Genomic DNA, 25,330 nt, shown 5'->3' on the forward strand with positions numbered 1-25,330 from the left:
AATGTAATATTATCAAAGTTTCAGAGACCAAAATATTGGAAAGACGTCGAATAACTCGCTGTTTTTAGAAAATTACAGAAATTGTTTAGGATTACATCATTGTTTCAAACTTTCAAAGGAAAATCTCCTGGAAGATTATTAGTGAACGAACATACTTGTCTAGAATTATGTCACTCACAAATCTGATAGTTTTTATTCTAACAAATCAAAAATTTACTAGATATTTATTCACCAACATTACTCCTTTAACCCAGCTCATGCAAGAGGATTGAAGGAGTGACAGAAAGCAAGGCATAATCGAAGGTATGAAAGTACAAAATTACATTATTGTTCATCTACTTCATCCTACAATATTGCAAGGTACTGAACATAATACTAGAAGCTATAGGTGTTTAAACAGAATCCAGGACTAGGAACTATCTTACAAAGCACCTGGTTCATTTCAAATATGAACTCATATACGTCGAAAAACAATTAACAAGGGGTCCTAAACCACATAAAGAGTTGAAACTTCTACCCAAAAACAACAGCAGCAGGGCAAATGTCAGCGTGAACCTTGTCATAGACTCATAGCTAGCTCTAAATCATCTCCTCATGCAGCCTTCTTGTCTTTCAAGGGCCCTCTTGGAATCTTACTCAAGAACTTCTCATCGGCTACAGCATATTGCCTCTTGAGCTCCTTTGATGCCTTTTCAGCAAAAGAATCTACATGGTCCTCATACTTCTCATAGAGCACGGGTACAGTGTGCAACAGAACAAACACTGATTCAAATACCAAACGCACTCCAGTTAGAGAAACAAGTAAAATGTATATTCACCACTATACATACATCACGTTTGTCAAACCAAGTATCTTACATAGGTAAACAAGAGTCAGGAAGTTGAACCAACTTCCTACAATTGACAGAACCCACAAGCCTGCTACCACCTGTTAACAAATCAGTTTCAAATGTAAACAATAAGCTGTTAGAAAAAGAAATCAGCATTGCTAGACACCATTAGGAATGGAAAACACGACTATATATATGGCATAAATACTCAAAAGCACAAAAAACATGTACAAGTATTCCATAACAATCTTGGAAACTTTGCAATATTGTATTAGAGCGTGAAATTCCCTCGCAAAACAATGTGGACAAGACAATTAAGCTGCCAGGTGAATTGAGGTTACTTTGTCAGTTGCTTATGCCATCATATCCGGTTTCTCTGAACAACTATTATTTAATATCATACCCCATGCACATAACCCATAAAAATTAAGAAAAGCTTAAAATACATACTGCGAGGAATTTTTTAAGCTCTTTCCCAGAGGCAATGTCCCGTAACAATGAAAGAGCTCGGTTGATCTCAAATCTTAATACTGAGATAAATTCTCTGAGAGCATTATCGGGAATATGAACATCGGGAATACTTGGAGGAGCCCTAGCCAACACAAGACAACAAAATTAAGAAGGAAGATCATAAAAGCAAGGGTGGACAAGCGTAAAAGTACACACTACTTACTTGTTGAGAAATGCAGAAGCTTTTGACCAGAGGAAAAGGACCGAAAGGGTAAATATCAAAATGTGGCAGAGAAGGGTCAGCAAGTGATATTGAAGCAACTCAAAAACAAACCAAACAACAGTAGCTACACCAAGTGCAGAGGCAGAAATCTTCTTGTTCCTCCATAGGAAAACATCAGCAGCTGCAGACAAACATTCAAATCATTCCAAGTTAGAGATGAACAAAAACTAAACAGAGGTGGGAGTAAAAAAACTCACAGGAAGTACATGAAAGTAAAGAATCCAGATTATAAACATCTATAGATTAGAAGAAGCTTGTCTAACGGTTTGTTTGGATAGCAAAGTGGAAGAGAAAGGGAAGGGAGAGAAGAAGGAAGGGGGAGGAATGGAAGGGGAGGGAGAAGGTAACATTACATTTTCCCTCCATATTGGAAAGATTTGGTTTATTAAAGAGGGAGGGAAAATGATTCCTTCCATTTTCCTTCCTTTCCTTCCTTTCCTCCCTAACAAAAGGTATCCAAAGAAGCTCTTCCTTTCCCTCCATTTCTCTAAATCCAAACAATGTGTAAAAATCATGTTAAACATTCCAGGTTATAACAATTTTGCTAGTCAAGGCATTATCCTCCCCTCCAGTCCTTACAGTCACATATCAAGTTACAGCCACACCGAACAACCACGGAGAATTCCCCTCCCCCCCCCCCCCCCCTTCTTCTCTCTCTCTCTCTCTCTTCCCCAACCCTCCCAAGGGGAAAAAAAAGGCCACCCTATCCTAGAGAGTGGTCTCAGTCCTTTAAGGGTTTACTCCTTGAAATTACCTGCAACTCTAATCCATTTAAATTCCAAAATTGTACCTAATTATCAAGGATAACCTCAATGTACACCTAAGAATACGGACTCTGATAAATATTACTAAGTACTGATCTCCTACGTGTACTCCAACAAGAAATAACCCCGATAGTCCTGAAAATTAAACGGTACATATTTCAGAACCAAGGAATTGACTCCACAACAGTACAACACTAATCATAGCTCACTTTAACAAGGCAATACTCCTTTTCACCCCCCTCCTTCCTCTTCTAATTCTTGTTCGTCTACCATGTCAATATGTCTAACTGTAAGTACCCTCCAAAAGAATAATGCAATATGTTGATCCATCCCAATTCCCTGGAAACTTCAAATATTGTGAACAATATAATCTTTGCAACAAAGACATGACTGAAGATCATGTATTGAAAGAATCTGTATTCGAAATAGACCGGGTTGTGCAAAAGATTACAACATTCGGTACACGAAAAGGCAACAGAACAAGTAGATGAACACGATCACAAAGGTGAAAAAGAAAGGCAAAAAAATTAATTTCCTTTTACAAAAAGTCAATATAATTAAGCAATACTCTACAAGTAATTCCTCAAAATCATTAAAAAATATACTTATGTTCTCCCAAAAATCACATCATACTTTTTGCACCACCTTTTTTTCTAACACAGAAACCAAATTTTATAATGGAAAATCTGATACAGAAACAAATACAGTACTTCATTTTCAAAAGAAAATTCGATTAATTTTGTAATAAGAATCTATTATTACACTAATCTGATAAAATTCCAATCTACAGATAGCAAACATAACAGAAATTCAACAATAAAACTAAATTAATTTTTAATTCAAACCCTCAATCCCACACCAAATCAATTACATAAGCTCATGAAATTAAATATTTAACCTACATCATCAACTAAATTAATTTCCTTATAAAATTAAAATCATTTCGCACCTCTTATTACATCAAACAAGATATCAACAATCAATAATCAACAGCAATTAGCAAATACGATACTTTACTAAACTTAACCTAATAAATTGAATCAATCGAAATGAAAATATGAAACAATAGAAAGGAGAGAGAAACGGACGTTTGCCACCACCGAGAACCTGATGAACAGGCTTCTCGCGACCAAAAAGGCGGTAGATCTTAGACGAAGTAGAAGAAGGAACAGCAGCGGAAACCTCAGGCTCAGGAAGAACATCAGGAGGAGGAACATGAGCAGAAGAAGGAGAAGAAACGGGGGATTTCTTCTTGTTATCATGACCATCATCATCTGAAGAAGACGAAGAGGAATCATGGTGAGCGTGAATCTTATCAGAGATCTTATCCATCAAGGATTCGTGGTGTTCTTGGGGAAGGTCGGACATGGCTGCTTCAATGGCGGAAGAAAAAGGAGGAGAGAGAAAATGGAGGATGAATGGGAGAATGTGAGGGTGTATGGAGGGAGGGTGGGATGTTGGAGGGTGAAAGAAACGAGGAATGGGTGAATTGACGGAGTTAGATTTCACGGAGAAAGGGGAGGTGGGGAGGAAGGATGGGAGTGACGGCGTTAAAGGGGGAGATTTTTGAGGGAGAGTGTGACACGTGGGAGGGTGGAATTTTAAGGAGTGGCATATGGAATTGAACCAGTATATTTTGTGGGGTCGTGGGATCTACATGTGGTGCACTCATTGCTTGCCATTTGGGTTGTCTTTTCTAAGGGGTTTTTTTTTTTTTTTTTTTGAATAAATTAAAATTTGTTTAAGTGTCTGTTCTGAGGGCCTATTTCTTCAGGTTAATTTCACTTCAGCTCCAATTAGTTCAGTTTTCAATTTTCTTTTCTCATAAACAATTCAGTTTAACTTATTTCACTAAATCAGAACAGGCTCTAACTTTCTGAACAGAGTTAAACTGAACTAAACTGATTAGAACTGAACTAAACTGATTAGAGCTGAAATAAATTGTCTATGAGAGAAGGAAATTAGGAAATAAATTGATTGGAGCTGAATTGAATTGAACTGAAGATAACAGGCTCCAAGTCTTTTTTTTTTATAACATTAATAAGAATAAATAAATAAATAAATATTTTAAAAGGTAATTATCCAAACATTATCTATAGTAGTTATCTTAAACTTTTTAAATATTGCACAACCTTACAAACAAAATATACCCTTCTATGAGTTCCATCGCCTTAAATGGGTTTGGGCTGTTAGCCCACCAAATTAGACCTTAAACCCAATAGGTCAGGTAGCTAGCCCAAAATATGTATACAGTACTTGTATAGTTGTATACTAGTATAACTTGTACTCCGTATTTGGCTGGTGTACATGAGTTATTGAAGTTAAATCTAAGTCATCAGGCTCATCATCTGAAAGAATGGTCGGTAGAACACCGATATATATGTTCTGAAAGAATGTTCCAAAAATAACTCTAAACTTCTAAAAGCTAAAAATTCAATATAAAAGACTTAAACCAAACTCATCAATTCATCAGTCTATCAAATTCTCAACAATAACACAACGACGAACGTAAACATACGTGACTAAAGATGATGCAACTCTGTAAGTCGTAGATTAAAAGGTTTAAAAAAGAGCATCCTATAATTTTCTACCGAAAATGATACATAAATCATAAATTAAAGGTGTAACAAGCTTGTAACTAGGACTTACCAGTAACATGATTATGGAATAACTCCAAAGTCGTGAAACTCGAAACGAGTTTCTTCTCTTTTTCTCATTTTGATGGAAAATGAAGGTGTTTTGAAGATGATAGTTGTAGTAAGTTTTCATATTATCATCAAGAAATAGACATCAGATTTTTCTAAAGAAAAGATGGAATATTGGCATATGCTCATATTTTGCGAAGAAGTAGGAAATGCTGAAATAGAATATGCCTTCTTGGATAGATTGGGCCTTTAATGTTGTTAGTTGTAACTACTATGATAATGTATGGCCCATGTTTCGGAGAGTGTCTAGCCCAATAAATGAGCAAATTGGCCTCCCAATTATACAGTTGGCCCAACATTTATTACATGGACTCAAAACTTGTCTTTTATCATTTAATGGTTTTTTCATTTATAACCCCACTCCATAACACATGAATAGTAAAAATTTATTCCCTCCGTCCTATAATATAGTTTTTGTTTGTGTTTTTTCACGTTATTTAAGAAATAAGAGGAGAAAGTGGATGATGTTCATTAATAAAAGTAAAAATTACAATCATAGACAAAAGTTAGAGAGAGAAAATGGAAAAAAGTACAAGACATGTGCAAAATTTAAGGGTAAATTGATTTACAATAAATAAAATTAAAAAAATGAGGGTATAATGATCTTTACATACTATGTAAAAATACAACAGAAATAATATTATGGGACGGAGAGAGTAAAAATTAAGCATTGCAATGATTCATAGTTTCATACTCATATTTTTCTTGGGCATCTTTTATTTAGGTATACTGTGTTTTAATAAATAAATAAAAACATTTCAAATACAATTAAAAATTAAAATAAAAAGGGTCAAAATTGCTGTCTAATGATAATAGATTTGACTATAAATACAATCATGCTTGTGTAAGTCATAGGTCATCAAGTGAAGAAATTACCAAAAGAAAAAGTAAAACTCTCACATAGTTACATTTTTCTAACATACTTTTACCATGCCATATTCATGAAAATAGAAAGCAAAGCTTACATTTCAATGAAAAGTGATAGTCATAGAAATGCTATAGATTTTCTAACACTATGCGTAATTACTAATTAGGTTATAAATTTTCAAGGGTTTTTAATAATTGCCTTTGGAATAACTTTTAGTGTCAAAAATTCATACAATGATGTTCAACAACAAAGTAATTTGAATACCAATGTTTAGCTTATGAGGTATATATATTATATAATTAGCTAGTATTCATACCAATACATGGAAAAGTGTCATGAGAAATTTTACTACTAACTCTCTTGTAATGCAAATATTTCATTTTTATGTCAACGGTTTAGTTAAAATGTACTTAATAATTTTTTTCCATAAAAACATTTTACATCAAACAAATGGGGCATTTATGGTAGTAATGAAAAATTGTTTTAGTTGTCTTTTCTTAATTCATGTTACAAAATCCATTTAATTATTTTCTTTTTTTCCTTTTCCACTTTTAGGAACATATTTCTTCAATAATTGATATCCATTTAATTATTTATCACGCATGCTTTTCCTAGTCACTAAATAAAATAATGTTACACTTAAAGGATTGTTCAAGACATTCACTAGTTTACTTAATAGTCGGTACGGTTTAGTATTCGTTTTTGTGATATATTTTATTACACAAATTCCTGATTAAGGCGGACTTTCATCAAGTTATTGTAAGATGGGTTAAGGTTACCCTGAAAATATTTAAAGTTTTCATTTTTATAACAAAAAACTTAACCTTAAAAAAATATCTATAATATATTAAATTAATCATATTAGCCTTTAAAGAATGTATTTTCAGAAATTACACATTAAAATACAATCAAACTTATACAAATTAAAAGTTACCGTTAATAAGGTTAAAGTTAAGATAAAAATTGTTAAAGCTCCCCTTATATTGACCGTCTTGCAATAAAATTAACGTAAGTTTGTTCTGCTTTACACAAGACTTATTAAGAAAATGTCTTAATTAATCAAGTTTGTACTAGTAAGTTACCAACTACTAATAGATTAATAGAACAAATGAACAATCAATAGTTGACAACTACTATAATAAGTTAATTCATTCCAATTTGCCTATTCTTCATACAGAAATAAGTAGTAAGAGCCTATTTTGTTTTACTGAACTGAACTGAACTAATTAATAGATTAATAGAACAAATGAACAATCAATAGTTGACAACTAATATAATAAGTTAATTCATTCCAATTTGCCTATTCTTCATAGAAATAAGTAGTAAGAGCCTATTTTGATTTACTGAATTGAACTGATTGGAGATGAAATGAACCAAATTGAATTGAACTGAACTAAAATGAATATTTTATGAAAAAAGAAAATTGGGAACGAAATTGAACTAAACTAAACCGAACTGAATCGATTGGAGTTGAAAATGCTAATAATGGCTACAATGTATGCTTATATAAATCTAGTACTAATTCAAATACTACATCATTTCATCATCACTCTCAAAAAGACGAACATGTACATAGTACAAGTTTAAATTAAATCCTTTATGTGATGATACATTAAAATGATAAATAAATGAGTTCCAAAAATCAATTAAATTTTAGTATACATATACTCCTTAATAATTAATTTAATTTGAAATCATTGCTCATTGTAACTACTATTATTACGCGATACACATACCCGAAATCAACGAAATTGCTTGCTAGTGATATAATTAGATCATAATAGTATGGTTAATAAGCATCATCAATCTTAATCCAACAACATGAATTCAACTACCAACTACCACTATCGATTATCTTGTTGATGTTCCTTAACTCACCTACAATTAAACAAATAGAGAGAATTATCCAAGGTAAAGAAACTTGTTACTCCTACTAACCATTAAAATTGTGGGGGCCATTAAATCCAAATTGTAGCTTTGGCTTTGTTCATCATCATGAATTTGAGGGCATAGAATCTTTGATTGCAATGATTATTATGTCCATAGTATATATGAGTCCGTGAAATCGTTGTTTGATTGATAGATTTTTCCCATGAATCTAATTGACCAATTTAAATTTTTATTATTTTTTAATTAATTTAATTTAATTTTTTTTTTTTTATTTTGTTTATTAATTTGTATTAAAATTAGTGAGAGTAAAAAATGATAGCTAGGAGACAACTCTAGCCGACCCATAGCAAAGTCTTCGATTGTTCACGAGATAATGTTGGGCTTTTTGTTCTTTTTTCATTCTTAGCTTTTTCTTTCTCACTTGTTTTCTTTTGATAAATTATTCTTTCTTATCATTGCATTTAGATAATTACAAAGTATTAGTGAGATTATTACAATGTATTATTGACAAATTGAATAGGTAGAACACTTTTCAAATGAAGTATGTCTTTTATCCAATAGACTAATAAACTATAACATTATTTAACAAAAGTTGTATTTTAGTCATCTAATTTTTACATGGTCGAACTTGTAGATAAACTTAATAGAAATTACTTTAGCTAATTGTACTTTGAATAGTCTTTATGGATGGACCTTTTTTTTCATAAACTATTCTAAAATAGTAGCTTTAAATTTGAAATCAATGAAAATAAGGTGAACTATAGACGAGATAGTATCTTAGTATAATAACACGTATGAAATGCCAAAACGCATAGTTTATTAATCATTTGCTTCTTACCAATGCTATTATTTAGCAATTTTGAAGCATGATCAATTCAAGGCTCTTAAGAGTCTTAACTAACAAAGCTATATAAAGATCACTTGTGCCAATACACTTTATTCATAGTGTGTTGTATACACCTATTAAGGCAATATAATAGTTTAAACTCTCAACAGCATTACACATGAATGAAAATTACTTTTCATAAGCTTTTATAAAATAAATACAGATTTCTTTTAGTTAAACATTTCAATTTACCTTCTGATAATTATAAATACAATTAAAAAAATAAATTTCCAACCATAAAGGAGTAAAAGAAATTGGTCACATCACCTTTACTACATACGAGTACTCTTTCTTTGCTAAGGCTCCTTTGAGCCTTTAAATTTATCTTTTAACAAGTATGAAAAATTATATACATTTTACAAATGCTCTTTATTTCTTTATCTTTAGTACTAAAGCTAGGAGACTAAAATTAAAGTGCAATTTACGAATGCATGTTGTATAGAATAGCTTGGTGGACTTTACAACTTCGGATACCTCCTCTTTTCTTTGAGTCAAAATGGATAAATTACCTTTAAATAACTCGAAAGGATAAAAAGGCTGAATAAAGGAATTTCAAAGTATAGGTTAGTAGGACTACAAATAACTGTAAAGCTCTTTTTATTTTTATTTTTAGAACAAAATTTTAAAGTTTTGAGGTTTTAATTTTGGGTCTAAATAGCCTAAATTAGGTCAAACCTTTTTTTGGGTGGGCAATAACTTAATAGGATGCTCCTCTTGAAGTCTTTTTTCAGAATATTTGCTAACATAATTATTAAAATACAAATTTGATCACAAATGTCTAAGAAGTACAATTATAAATAAAAATTATAAAAAAAATTGATATTTAATAAACGTAATTAAGACCAATCTAATATCATATAACTAATATATAAAGCTAAACTTTTAGCCAGCTCATGAGGCAACGACACCTGGCGTTCTAACTTTTCGCCAAGTGTCGCGTCACGTTGGATAGATTTAAATATACTTCATAAGATAAAAAAAGTTAGTTTAGAATTCTTTTTGGATAGAATTTTAGATAAAATTGTTAGTTTAGAGTTTTATTTTCGATAAAATACCAATATTTTAGATGTATCATAATTTTATTCAAAAAAAAATTATTAGATTATAATTTTAAAAAATTATCATATACATTTATTTTTTATATAATAATATACTTTGTTTGGAGCGAAGGAAGTAGTTCAAAGCGTAAAACATCCATTTATATTATAGTATATGCTAATCGGTTAAAATGATATATTTCACAACCTAATAAAATTTTATTACTATGTAGACCTGTCAATTAGGGTCGGGTCATAAGTCATCTCGGATTGGGTCACTTTAGGTTACAAGTCAAGAAATGTTCAACCCTTGCCCAAAGTTTTGGGTTCGGGTCAATCTAACGGGTTTTGAACATTTCCACCAACATTATTATTAGTCATTACATGTCTACTAGATAGCAAATTGTCACAAAATCACATCAATTCCTAATAACTAATTTTGTATCAATGATACATTTTATAATTTGATATATAGATTATCTTAAAATTTAATAAACAACCCGGGCATCGTACGGGCACAAAACTAGTATATATATACAAAGGGGAGTTTTTTCCCAATGTTTTAGAGAGCCACATAGGATTTAATTTTCTTAGCGCGCCATGTAATATTATAAATTTTAGTTGTAGCCAATCAAATAAGAGATTATTAATTTCTTTTAGAATTAATTAATTCAAATGCCACGCAAGTAAAATTGGCGAATGATATTTTTAAGTTTAAATTAATTAAATATAAAATATTATCTTTTGATATTAGAAATTTTATCTAAATATGTAAGAAATTTTAGCACATAAATACAAAAAAAAATATATTTTAAAAATTCAAACAAATCGTGCATCGCATGGACTTTATCTAGTAAAAGTATAAAACAATGTACAACGTATTACACCGCACTATTACATTTTACTTTTATGTATTGGTAAACAATAAAAAATACTCCATCATATATATATATGTATATATATATACACACGGAGTACCACATACAATTTACGAAGTATAGTACTCATAAAAAGATAAATTGTAACTATGGACGGAGTATATATATATATATATGTCGCAAATAATATGAACCGGTAGATGGAGTAAATAAGAAAATGATGGAACTTCTTTTGATGGTAAAAGTAATTGGCTTGTGAAAGTGTACAAAATTATTCTGCAAATAAATATGAAGGGTGCTCTCTAAAGTCTAAAAGCAAAGGAGAGACACTTCATTAGGTAATTGGTGTATTTTGAGGAGCTCTATCTTTTTCTTTCTTTTTGGCCTTTTCTTTCGACACACACGCATAGTTACTCACTTTCCCTGGTTTCTTTTGGGTATTCTCTGCTCTGCTCTTCTCTTCTTCTTAACCTTTTTAATTTTTACTCACTTGGTTGTTTGTACTTACAACTAGACTATTCTTGAGCTTTAGGTTTCACCATGAAGTAATGTCCCATATTCAGTATTGACTCAAGTTTCAAACTTTCAAATTAGTGTACTATAGTCAAAATCTATTAGGTATACCAATTAATGTACTACACTATATTCAATTCTTGAATGTATTGATTGAACTTGTATTCCACTTCACTCTGAGTGGCTTGGTCGCTTGGTGACCATATATTGAAAAAAGGTTGATGGTATACCGAACTAACCGAAGTTCATACAGAGAGAACGAAGAAATAAAATAATCCACCTAATTACGAGTACTTCGTATAAAATTATCGAATCACTTTCCCTTACTTTTTAAAATTGTTTACAAACGTCAAACATTGTTATTCTAACATGCATCCGTACTTTATTTATGTTCAATCTATCCAAAATTGCTTATATGTACATCATTTATTCTTTGTGTCTATACGGAATTTCTTTACATATAGTTCATACAAATGTGCCTAATTTAAGTTTTTTTTAACGTCATTCATACATTTTTAGCGTAAATCATATTTGTTTTTAAACTACGATATACATCCGAGACTTGTTTGGTATATAATTTAAATTTAAAATATACCTAGTGAACAGTTAGTATAACAAGAGTGGTGTGTTTGTTATGTAGTACTGTTCTTATACGGTGGAAATCAAATGTTGATGATATCCTTGTGCCAAATTCTGTTTTGTAGATTGCGGTAAAATAATTCGAGTTAATGTTGGCGATATCAAAGGATCATTCTCCATTAATCTAGAAAATTAAGGGGTTTAATTTTTCATAAATTTATGGCTTTTACCCATGTTGTGCTGATGTTGGGGTACCACGATCAACCAATTGGCCTAGCTAAATTAGTACATGGATGGAGTAATGAAAAGTTAAGTAGAAGAAGAAAAAGTGTACAAAAAGAAATAAAGATGAAAGTTTTTTTGTTTTACCAATACTCGTACATGAGAAAACAGGTTGACTTGTGACTTTGTGAGAAACTGAGAAGTTTTGAATCGATATGACAAAGGTCTTAAAACTAATGTAATACTGATAAAACAACAAGATGATCTAGCGAATAGCAAAGTTGTCAAGTCAATAGAGAAAACAAAAGAATAGGGATATATACTTTAAATTAGGTTTTTAGAAGTTCTAAAACATATTTTGTACTTAATGACATGCAACTAGGTTTTAACTTGCTTGTACTAGGTCACTTGATGTACCTAATTAAAGGCATCCTAACAAGTACATTTGCCTTGGACTCTTGGAGGTTTATGAAATATATGTCATTAATCAAATAGAAAAAATACCGCATTTATGAGCAATTAATTGGTTGTTTCATAATTTTGCATACAGGGTTACCATACCATCAGAAAAATTGAGAAAGGGACTTTGATAATGTTGATACATGCATTTCTATTTTTTCGAAGAAGAAACCATTCTAAATGATGTTGTATATAGAGGGGATTGGTACTTGGTACGGTTAATTAGGAATCTAATTCTTTAATTTTGAATCATTATGCTGATTTTTTGTTGTTGGATTAGTAATGATAAGGTTTTCATTTCGCTATACAAAGTCCATATTAAGGAATGCTTTGATTCTTTGAATAAGGAAATTGTTATTATTATTGTACCGATTTTACTTAATGTGCTTCATTTAACTTATCATAAACATATGAGCTTTTTAGTGTTGTGTTAATACTAACTTTGAATTTGTCTTTTCCACTTATTTCATATATGTTACTACTTTTTCTTGATGAAAATAATTCTAGAAATAATATTATTCATATCTTATTAGACCATAACTTTCCCATGTGCATTATATATATATATATATATATATATATATATATATATATATTAGACCATAACTTAAAAAAATATATATATGTTTACGTATTACTATACTCTAAAAGTCCACATATCTTTAATTGCATATTAATATAACTAGTCGGAATAAAAATTATATATTTAAAAAGTTATATTGAGATTGAGACTAACACGATACGCACATTGAGATTAAGACCAGCACAACACGCACATACGATCTGTAGCACGATGGGAGATTGAATCTTCTAGACAAAGTACCATTCGATCATTAGATGTGTACGTAATTGACATGCGATATTCGACTCCATTTTTGCCATGGCAATGAAAATATCCACGTAGAAGGCTTAATCGCATGGCCAAGTAACAGCTTCATTTGCGACTCATTTCCAATAAGTGAAGGGACAACCAAGTTCCAATGGACCAACCATTTGCCCATCACTTATGTTGTCCAATTACTCATTTATTGCTACTCGTATATGCCATTTCACGTATTAATGACCAAAACGGATTTTCAGATTGCACATTTGATTCGCAAGAAATGTTGATCTTCATTTATCTCCACTCTACTCTTCCTCTAGCTCATCTATGCTCTCCATTATGTTGTCTTCTTTAAAATACAATTGTGAGTACTTGAATGTTTTGTATTGACATGTTACTACGTAAATAATGATGAATTGGCCACATAAATAATAAAATTTGAGGTAACTTGTCACTCAATTTAACTTATATAACATCATAACTCACTAATTAGGATTGATACACTATTATTTTTCTCTTACTTGAACCAATGGCAAAAGATTAGACTTAGTATTTTTTTTTTTTTTTTAAAGCTAATAAAAGAAACACTCACATTTATATATTGGCTGAGTGATACAATAGGTTGCTGTAATTTTTTAATCGAATAATTTAATTTGCACTTTATTTATCATATATGATTGGCTTGTGAAGTAAATCGTGATAAAATAGCCTATTCTGAATTATCTCTTGTGATGGTAGAATTGTAGTACGAGTTTATAAATTCTCCCTCACCCCACTTGTACACGTTCTAGTTAGGAAACATTATTGTAAAGAATTCCATTAGTAATATACACTTCAATTGTATTACCTCTATTTTTAAGACTTTGTAAATTATTAAAGGCACAATCGACAATAAATCAATAATGCATATTTTCCTTTCACTCGATCAAAAATGAAATCAAGCTAATAATTTTATAATTACCTTTACATATTGTTAAGACAAAACTCTATCGATAGTTAGCATAATTGTGCAATTGTAGTAAGGGCGGAGCTTACACATACGTAGGCTAGAGACGTGTCATAAACAAAGCTGTCAATCTGTGAATTACTATACAGTTAAATATATAACGTCTTTATTTGAGGCATAAACAAGTTTAGCTATAATAATGATTGGAAAACTTTAACTTAGATCAAGAAGTAGGGTTATATATTCAATTGAAACCTAGGCCTCACATAAATAAAATTATGGAAGGTCCGCAACTCTTATGTAATTGTATGGTTAAGAAAATGGAAGAGGTGGAATTAGAATAGGAAAATGGGCCGTAAAATGAGAAAGGAACAAAAAGTCCGAGAGTAACGTAGCCGGGTATCCCTAACTTTGTCTTCACTCAAATTCGTAATATCTTGTTCCCTTTTCATTACGTACTTTGTATCTAACTCCCATTTTACACCCTTTTCTTTGTCTTCCTCTTAGACACACTCCCTTCGAGATTTACCTGCAACCAACATTTTCCTTATTCACTACTTACTTCACATTTTTTTATTATTTTAATATGTTTATTTTTCAGTTTTGTAATATTAATTCTTATGTCATCATTCATTACATCATATTTTATTTAATAATACTCCTATTAAAGATTAATATTACTTATAGTAGTAGCATAGGTTGAGTTGGAGATTTATGATGCAATCTATAATTGCCAATTGTTGTTACGAATATAAGATACAAAGTGTTATTGATTCTGTGCTTAGTTATGTCAATGCCTAGATCTTGCTAGATTTGTGTTAGCCCATGTTTTCAATACGAAAATTTTATAATTGACATATAAGGATGATAACAATCTAAACCGTACATATAATCTTGTGTTCAATAAAAAAGAAATAACTAAAAGAATATAACATAAATATACGTAGTACAGTAATATTTTTGCCATACAAACATAATCAAGTGCAATGTTATTAGATTTGCTTCCACTTATATTTTCAAAATACAGTATTTCTACTAATAATTAATTAAATATATCAATGATTGAAATGGAAGTGCTTACGTGCTTCAACTAATGGCTGTTTCTCTAACCTTATTACTTTCATTTATTTAAAATCTAATAAGTTCAGATTAAATACGACAAGATCATGCAAAAAAAGTTCTAATAAGGGTTACCCATATTATAATTACAATTAAAATAAGTTTTTGATAAGTTAATTTCATATATGTTCAAATAAGTGCTACGTAAAATCTAGTGAATATAATACATTAAAAAATTCATAAATAAGGTGAGATTAGATAAATAGAACACATCCTTAATTAAACGAAGAAACTACACATGTGTATTACAGTAATCATTTTCCTTTCCCAATGTCTTACGAGGTATAATCTACCTGTAAAAGGGAACAAGTTTTATGTTAAACAATTTACAAGCTTATACCTCCACAAGAATAAAATGGATGATATAATAAGTGTGGCCTTACCACATATTGTTCATTGTTGATTATTATTTTATTTTTTACCTTAGCTTGTCGGGCTCTAACCCCTCTTTAGCAAAAATAATTATCAAAATGTTCAAAAAATGTTTTTAGATTATTGTATAGATGAGTCATCTACCCTCCTACAATACAAAAATCTTACGGGTATTATTATTATTAATTTATTATTATTTTTCTATTCTCTTTCAGATACGAAGAGAGTAGTCTATCTATTTTATCCACACATTATGTGAAAGGACTTTAGATTGTAAATAATTCAAAACAACATAATTAAATCTATTTTTTTTAGTTAATTTAAACAATTACATTATAAATAAAAATCGAAACCTAGATCAATTTTCTCATATTTTATAAAATTAAAGTTAATGACACAGAATTTATATAAAGCACCTGTCAAAAAAAAAAAAAAAAAAAAGATTTATATAAAGCAATGGTCATAAGAAATATTGTTAGATTCGCCTACATGTGTATTTTATCAACATACTTGTATAATTTTCACATGTAGATAATCAAAAATATTAACACTTTAACAACTACATTTATACATTAATAAACGCAAAAAACAAAAATTGTTCTTGCAAATATAATTTCCAACAAAATCGATCATATGAACAACGAAGCCTTAATGTTATACCAAATCAGCAACTGAAAGTGGATGGTTTTCACAAGTATCGGAATTTGGAGGTCAATGCTAGGGCTGATAATTCTTGACCCGACCCGACAACCCAACCCGAATTCGACTCGATTTGATCCAAATTTCATATTTCATAATAATATTAAGTTTTACACTATTTTTGATAGTTTTTAAGTATAATCCGAAATTTGACTCGAACCCGACCTATTGACCCAAATTGCCACCCCTAGTCAAGGCGATATTGGGGGAGCAACCCTTGGTTTGGCTTAGTTGATCTCACGTGCAAGAATGAATGCACGCCTTAAAGGTTTTCGGTTTGGAGCAAAGCGACTGCTGTAGACCATTTCAGTTTACATAGATTCATCTTTTATGGTATGTATGCTTAGAGAAGACATGGTTAAATAGACCTTTACTTGGTATAACATCCTCAAGTTACAACAATAACAAGGCATAACTCCTTTTCACCACGACAAATTTTAGCTTGTTGTCCTTTAATAATGGAAAATTTGCAAATTGCAGCCATTTAAAGTTCGTATTTTGCAAATTGCAGTCATTTAAAAACAAAATTGCAAATTGCAGCCCAAAAGTTCGTATAAATTGTAAAGTGCAGCCCAATTCAACTTTTTCATCGGTTTACAAGTCGAAAAATCTTCGCTTAAGGTTTTAGGGGCCATTTTAGTTCTTAAGGGTAACAAAAATGTATCGATATGTGGAAAACTGTAAAAATGAGACACTTACACTAGTGGAAAAAAGGCCATCCGTAACGGGCAAAAAGGGCCCGTCCGTTACGTATGCGGCCGTTACGGATGGCCATTATTATTCGTAACGGGCACCGTCCGTTACGAATAACTACTTATTCGTAACGGGCGTTTAAAGTGCCCGTTACGAATAATGGGTTATTCGTAACAGGCGTTTCAGGTGCCCGTTACGATTAACCCGTTATTCGTAACGGGCTTTTATTTTGCCGTTACGAATAACGGGTTATTCGTAACGGGCATTACATCTGCCCGTTACGAATAGTGTTTGATGCAACTTAAAAAAAATCCAGCACGTGCTAGCACATGCTGGATCATTTTATCAAATAATGAGATAATTTCTTTTTTTTTTACACAAGTATAATACACAGATTATTTATTTATTACACAAGTATAAAACACAAATAATTTTTTTATTACACAAGTATAATACACATTTAATATACTATAAGCAAAAATATATTCATTATCACTGCAAAATACATCAACTTGCTCATATAATAAGACTAAGACTAATAAAAGAGCAAAAACAAATCATAATTATAATAAAAACAAGTTTTATCCCGACATTTGTGGTATGAGACGTTGAGTCTTAAGCTCCCTTGTGTAGATATTATATGCTCCACCTACATTCAATAATTTCAACAAACCAAAATTAACATAATTGAAAAAAAAATAATATCAAAATCCACAAGATCATTGAATCATAAAAAAATAAACTTAATTTGTATTCGACTTAATATCAAACTTCACTTAATATCATAGAATTGTCATAAAATAACAAAATGAAAGTCAAAATCAGATATATACAATCAATACATATAAGAAATTTATGAATAAATTGGAAACAATGTCAAATGTAAAGATCTTCAATTTAATCAAGCAAAAGGGGTACCGCACACATAAGGAGAAAAGTACCATTTTTATTTCTAAGCATTTAAATCACTATACAAATAAGAAAAAAAAAAAAAGTTAAACTCAAAATCTAGAATTACAGATAAATAGAGCTCCTACATTTGATTACTTTTTTTAATTGAATTAATGTATGAAATAAAAATCCTAATCAAATAACCCCACAAAAATTATACTAAACCAAAAAATGAATTAATCTTTGACACATTCCACCAAAAAAAAAAAAAAAAAAAAACACATAATTTCGATTCAATTAATTTATACAACAAAATATCCAGCAAAATTAACACAAACCCATCAATCATCCAAATCAAGTCACACAAATTAGATCAAACAAACCCGGCGAGATTAGGGAGAAGCAGCGAAGGAGGGCGGCGGAAGGCGGTGGAAGGGCGGATAGAAGGAGATCCGGCGCAACTTCCATCAATAAACCCTTGAATTTCCAGTTCATATGAAAATTTATCGAAAAAATTGCCCTTTATACATGAAAACTACACTATTCATATAAAAATTGACCACTAACAACATCAAATTCAAGCAAAATCTTCGCTTACTATCACATTTTGTAAATAATTAAACATCAAGCAAAATATGGAGAATCTAGTAAATAAATTCGCATAATATTTTGCAAAATTCATACTGAAATTATACCTTGACGCAATTCTTACGATCACTTTGCGGCCTCTTAAATTGCTTCACCCGCTTCTCCACTGTCTTCTTGTCGAGTTTAGGAACCGCCATTGATGATTTCTACAAATATGTATAAAACAAATTCGAATTAATTACAAAATTCAGAAGAAATTTTTTCAAAATTAATTCTTAGGAAATGAAGTGAATTGATGAAAATGATGAAGAAAGAGAGAATGAGACTTCAATGAAGAAAAACTGTTAGAAATTGAGCCAGTGGACGGTGGTATACTGTATCAAACAACATTTAACCATTTTTTCCTCTTGTCGTTCCATCTCGCTGTTTTTCTCCAATGGAAGGGAAAGATTGATGGAGGAGAGGAGAGAGGGCCTGAGTTTGAAATGAAAGAAAGAGGTGAATGACGGGGAGGAGAGGAGAGGAGAGGAGAGGAGAGAGAGGGAGTGAGGGACTGATGAGAGAGAAAGAGGTGAATGACGGCTATTAGGTTAAACCCTAAAAAGCCAAGTATTGGGCTCTCTCATCAGTTGGGCCAAGTTTGGGCATTTGTATCGGACACAATACGCCTGTTACGTGTAATATAGTATTCGTAACGGGCAAAATAGTGTCCGTTACAAATACAACAAATAGCTTGTTACGAATGAGATTTTTTCCACTAGTGTTATGTTATTTTTGTGCTAATTCCGAGCTCAATTCGGCCCCTAAGAGCTAAAATGACCCCTAAAACCTTAACCGAAAATTTTTCGACATGTAAACCGATGAAAAAATTGAATCAGACTGCAATTTACAATTTATACGAACTTTTGGGCTGCAATTTGCATTTTTTTTTAAAATTGCTGCAATTTGCAAAATACGAACTTTAAATGGCTGCAATTTGCAAATTTTTCATAGACAATAGTTAGCGAACGTCTATAGGGCGTTGGATAAGATAACTAAGAGTATTAATCACATCGATTAACACGTGATTGTCTCATGCATTTTTAAATTACTACCACTTTAGGGAGTATTTTAAATGTTTATCTTACATTCCAGGACATTCATTAACAAGATCCTTCATAGTAATCTATATATATATATATATATATATATATAAAGGGGAGTTTTTTCCCGAGTTTTTAGAGAGCCATGTAGGATTTAATTTTTTCAGCGCGCTACGTAGGATAATAAATTTTAGTGGTAGCCAATTAAATACGAGATTTTAATTTCTTTTAGAATTAAATAATTCAAATGACACATAAGCAAAATTGACGAATGAGATTTTCCAGTTTAAATTAATTAAATATAAAATATTATCTTTTGATATTAGAAATTTTATCTAAATATATAACAAATTTTAGCACATAAATATATATATATAAAAAATATATTTTAAAAAATTCAAACAAACCGTGCATCGCACGGAGTTTATCTAGTATTATTTATTATTTAGTTATGTCTAATTAACCTCACATATATTTATTTTTTTTTAAAAAAAAGGGTCAAACCAAAGAAAAAGAACGAGGAAAAGTATCCCAAAAAAAAAAAAAAAAAAATAAAAAAAAATGTAGAGATACTCCTTGTTTCTCCCCTATATAAAGACTCCCCTCCACACTCCCCTTCCCTACACGGCCATCAAAAAGCAATTCAAAAAAACTCTCTCTCCTGTCTCCTTCCTTCTTCAAACAAACACCATTTGACTCAACTACAACAACAACAAAAACCTAAAATGGAGGTTTTAACAATGCTTAAATTCTGGAAATCAAACACTTCTAAAGTCGCCGCCGGAACCACCGCTAGCGACGGCGATAGCGCTGAAACAATCGCCGATTCCACCATTTCCGACCATCTCACCGAGCTAAGCGACGACGATGACGACGACTCTTTCTTCGAGTTAGAGCTCACACTACCTTCTTCCGACTCCAAATTTTCTCTCTCCACTCCTTGCTCCAAAGATTCATCAGAAAACTTCTATAATTGTGAAGAACAGAAGGAATCTGAGAAGAAAATTAAGTCCAAACCTCAATCTCCGATTTCGATTCTTCGCTCAGCTTCTCCGAAGCTTCGAGTGTTTATGTTCGGAAAATTCAATAAGAAATCGAAACGTGTTGAGGATGTATTCGAAACGGAGAGTGTTTCGTCGATTTCGTCTCCAAAACGCAGCAATTCAAGCTTATTAACTGTGAAATTCCGAATTGAAGACGGTTCAATCGTTCCGAAGTTCACTCGGAGTGGAAGCAACAACTCAAGCGTTTCCAGCAGTCCGAAGATCGAGAAACAGAGCTCCGACGCTTTCGTAGAAACGTCGAAACGTTTCTCAAAAGACGTCGTTCAAAAATACCTAAATCTCATCAAGCCGAAAACCTCGAAAAAGGTTGGCGACGCCGAGAAATTCGTCGCTTCTCCGACTAGACCGTCGACAACGACGCCAATTCCTTTGATTAAAAAGGAAGAAAAGCAAACCAGTCGATTCAAAGCAAAGAGTAAGCATCTAGGAAAGAGTAAATCATCTTCAGCGATGATCGGAGTTCCGTCGCCGGCGAGTTTCCCGGCGAAAAACGACCATCCTTGCGACGGCATTGAAGGCGCTATTCAACACTGCAAACGATCTCTCACCACTTCGAAAGGTAGGATAGTTTTTATGTAATTTTGAAAATACAATTGTTGATAATATTAAGATTAATTAAATGTAATTAGAGTGAGTAATTTGAATTTGAAACTAATGGAATTTGTTATTAATATTGCAGGACATTCGTCGTTATCGAGATGTAGCAGTGATCCATCACATGAGAAGTCAATTCAAGTGTCAGAAAAAATCTGAAGAACAAAAAAAAAAAAAAAAAGCTGATGAAATGATTAGATTAGTGGTGATGCCTGTAAACTTTTGTTTGTTTGTTTGTTTGTTTGGTTTGAGAGTGAGAAAGAGGCGGGAAAATCTTTTCTCCCAAAACATAATTAATTAATTAATTAGGGTTTAATTAAAATGATAATTAGGAAATACAGTTTGGTGAATTATCTCTGTATTTGAGGGAGAAATTTACAAGGTTTTGTTTGGTGAATTGAAATTAGAGATTAGAAGAGTAGTTTGTTAGGAGTGATGATGATGATGACCAGTGGATGAGTGACGAGTGAGCTTAGGTCACTTGAGTCGTCTTGTAAAGCTTTTAACTCTGTTTTGTTAATGATGATCATAATGAGCTTTTGTATATACCACTTCTCTCTTTTTTTGTTTTGGAAATGGAGCGTCAACTATTCTTTCAAGTCCGTGATACAGCATTGCATTTTAATGAGACATGACTTGAGTCACAAACTCACACTGCGGAGTACTTTATATTCATCATACATGTAGTGTAAATATTTTGAAATTATATCACGAGATACATTAAACAAAATCCACGAGTACAAGTTACTATACTACCTCTGTTACAAGTTATGTGCAACGATTATATATTTTTCCTCTCTACTCTATGTCAAATCGTTGTACATAACATGTAACGGAGGTAATATGTGATCAAAGCAGAACTTTAATACTATTAAAGTCAAAATGTATTACAAAAATTGATATATGTATTCTAGTAAATTAATAAGGAAGAATTAAGAGCAACTGAAGAAAGTATAGATAAATTAGTTATGAGTTGATGACCACAAGTGATGAAAAGTGGGAGCAAAAAATAAATTACCGCAAACAAGGCATTTGTTATAAACGTATAATAGTAATACGTGGTCCTCCGTGATATATTCCTTTCTCCATGAGCCTTATTTTGGGTGAATGCAAAGTTATGTATGGGAATTGGGAATGGCAAGCTAAGTTCGTTCAAAAGCTTTCCCTTATGATTGTTTTTATGCATTTGATGCTTCAATTTATGAATTTTAACTTTACTTTCAAATATACTATGGAATACAGATTTTGTAATATGTATTTTTAGGGCCTGTTCTCATTGATTGAACTCAGCTGAACTGAACTGAATCGAGCTGAGCTAAATTGAACTGAGCTGAACTGAAATGAAATGAATATTTTATAAGAGAAGGAAATTAGGAGCTGAACTGAACTGAACTGAACTGAATTGAGCTGAGCTGAACTGAATTGAATTGAATTTCAACGTAAGAGAACAGACCCTTAATATACGAAGGTTATTTAATAAGGAATAATTCGTATAAAAATAGTGCAGTTACTCCTTTTAGGATATAGTACATGTGTATACTCTTAAGTACTCCGAAAAATATAACATTAAGTCGCTAACATAATATGGTATAAGTTATATTAATTTTTTCCATTCTTCTTATTGCGTACTATACTAAGAAGATTTAATATGATTATACAACTTGATTGATATAAATCAGTAAATCAAGGTCAATCTGCAATTTATGAATAGTATTATGACTCATAGTGTAATTTTCTTCTTGAAATAGTTTGTACTCTGTACTAAATAATGGTTTTCTTTCTTTTATTTTGTACAATAATATATGTATTGATTAAGTAAAAAGAGGAAATTCCCCAAGTTCTATTGCTGAAATACATTCAATTGTTAAAATAGAACAAATAATTCTTCTTGTATCAATTATATTACTCCTAATTTCTTTATTGAGCATATATGCCTAAAATAACTTTAAGGAAAAAGCAAATTCTAAATTTTTTGGCATGAAAAACAAAAGAAGAGAAAGGGTAAAAGAAAAAGAAAAAGAAAAAAAAACAAAGAAACTTGGTCAATCTTTTGGAAACCCACTTTCTAAAGCTCAAAACTCACTCGTTCCAACCAACATCAAATCCTTAATTTTTCCCGTAATATATTTTTTTTTTCTTTTATAAAAAAATGATAAAATTCTTATTCTTTTTCTCTTTCTTTTACCTTTTCTTTTCCTCCACCATACTTATATTTTAATTGATTTTATTTTTAACGTCAAGCTGGGGTAAAACAACGAAAAAGAAAACATAAAGAAGAGAAAGAATAAATTGAATTTGTTGAAAGTCATATAAGACGACCCTGTACTCCTGTAGCCTGTTCATGCTTCATGGTCATATCACTCATATGCATAGGCTACATTGCCTACATAGCTAGCCTTGAACTTTCTGATGTAATTGAATCAACTCACTTATGCAAATTTCAATTAATACCGTTTTTGTACTCATGTTATCGTCTAACGTAAATTTTATTAATATTACGGAGTAATTTTTATGTACTCTACGGAGTTAGAGTAATTTTTATGTATCTTGCATGATGATATTGTAGGAGTGGCGTTATCACGTTTAATTTCTGTTAAGTTTTGTTTTCCGGAGCCTAGCCCCTCATTTGCAACAAAAAAAAAAAAAAGAGTAATTTTTATACTCCATTATATTTATGGTAGGTAATTATTCGGAAAATTTGTGCATTAACAAAAACTTATACTAGAGAAATATGTCATTAAAAAGATATTCATATTATTTACAAAAAAAGAATAAAAAAAAAAAGTTGGTGAATTTTATTGGGCAAGACAAATTTACTTGTAAAGTAGTGTATGTAGCTGTAGATTAAAAAGAGTTAACTGTTAACGGTAACATTATTTAATACGGAGTACGAGTAGCATGGTAAAAAAAAAAAAAAAAAGGGGTACATATACGGTAAAAAGAAGGTGAGCAGTGGCGGTCAAAGGTGTATTGTATAGTATGTCAGAAGTTCTGAAGGACAGAGTCATGCTGATTGCTGATGGCGTGTAAAGCACGTAATAGCCTTTGATCTCTCTGTGTAATTTCCTGCGCCTACTATACGTACTACCTGCATGCCTACTTAGCTAACTTCATCACTTCCTTGATTCCAATTTTATCACAATCAACCCAGGTTACTACCTCTCCCTTTATCCTTCAACTTTTAATTTTAACATAACAATCATTTTACAATTACTAGTATTTTTTTTTTAAAATTACTTTGGTTTCATTTTATGTTACCCTATTAGGGGTTAGATTCATTGTATACTTACGATCTGTTCTGATTAATTGAATTGAGCTGAATTTAAGCGAATTTATTAGAGCTGAATTGTGCTGGATTGAACCAAAAAATTTATAAGAGAAGAGAATTAAGAAATAAACTGAACTAAACTGAAAATAAATTAAAGAGAACAGGACCTTAATTAATACTTCCTTTGTTTCCAAGATTACGATGAAACACAAACTTGTTAACTACTACGAGTACGTTAAATTGTTGATGAACATGAATATTAATGCCAAATTAGCTTTGTCTCCTAAGGCTTCATCATAATAAGTGGCATGAATATTTATACAAGGACCATGAAAGTTAGTGAATTCATTTTATATATTGAGAAATTGGAGCATGTGAGGGTAGAGGAAGCAATTGGATCATTAGATAGATTTAAATAAATAAATAAATAAAAAGGATTTACGAGTAATCTAACATGACCAAAAGAGAGAAGTTGTGTGTCAAAATTGTCAAAGATTACAAAACGGGGAAGTTGTATAGTGGATCTCAAATTTATAATGGTCGTAGTACTTTGCATCATACATTTTCATACCTAGCCACACTTATAGATTTAAAGGAAGTCAATGATAAAATAAAATCTTATGAAAATTTAATGGTAGAAGCTTTAATTTTTGTTTAAGTGTCCATTAAATCTTAATCAATATACTTTGTATTATTCCTTTTGTTTTTCAATAATTGCATCACTGCCTCCACTGGCACGCACACTCTGCAGACATGTCAAACGACTTTCAATATCAAAAGCTTGTGTTGTCTATTACTCCATAGTAAAAGAATATAAAAAGTTGATA

The 25,330-nt window shown here is 31.2% G+C and overlaps 2 protein-coding genes and 1 long non-coding RNA gene across 3 annotated transcripts; 1 reads left to right on the top strand and 2 right to left on the bottom strand.

The window, feature by feature from the left end:
• Positions 1-277: 277 nt before the first annotated feature.
• Positions 278-3,773, bottom strand: LOC145562735 (reticulon-like protein B5). The gene is made up of 5 exons (XM_081623109.1): positions 3,416-3,773; positions 1,504-1,684; positions 1,281-1,422; positions 859-928; positions 278-762 (listed from the first exon to the last, which is right to left on the bottom strand). The coding sequence occupies exons 1-5, from the start codon at positions 3,693-3,695 to the stop codon at positions 593-595; spliced, it is 843 nt and encodes a 280-aa protein (XP_081479235.1). The 5' UTR covers positions 3,696-3,773; the 3' UTR covers positions 278-592.
• A 13,627-nt stretch (positions 3,774-17,400) lies between these two features.
• On the bottom strand, positions 17,401-19,089 carry LOC145564382 (uncharacterized). The gene is made up of 3 exons (XR_014094815.1): positions 18,822-19,089; positions 18,603-18,701; positions 17,401-17,665 (listed from the first exon to the last, which is right to left on the bottom strand). It is a non-coding gene; the product is annotated as an uncharacterized LOC145564382 (long non-coding RNA).
• A 1,124-nt stretch (positions 19,090-20,213) lies between these two features.
• Positions 20,214-21,781, top strand: LOC145564383 (membrane-associated kinase regulator 5-like). The gene is made up of 2 exons (XM_081624699.1): positions 20,214-21,200; positions 21,321-21,781. Exons 1-2 carry the CDS (start codon positions 20,303-20,305, stop codon positions 21,392-21,394), a joined length of 972 nt encoding a protein of 323 aa, XP_081480825.1. The 5' UTR covers positions 20,214-20,302; the 3' UTR covers positions 21,395-21,781.
• Positions 21,782-25,330: the final 3,549 nt, after the last annotated feature.

This window comes from Chenopodium album, chromosome 10 (assembly GCF_948465745.1).
Source record: "Chenopodium album chromosome 10, dcCheAlbu1.1, whole genome shotgun sequence".
Lineage (NCBI taxonomy): Eukaryota > Viridiplantae > Streptophyta > Magnoliopsida > Caryophyllales > Amaranthaceae > Chenopodium > Chenopodium album.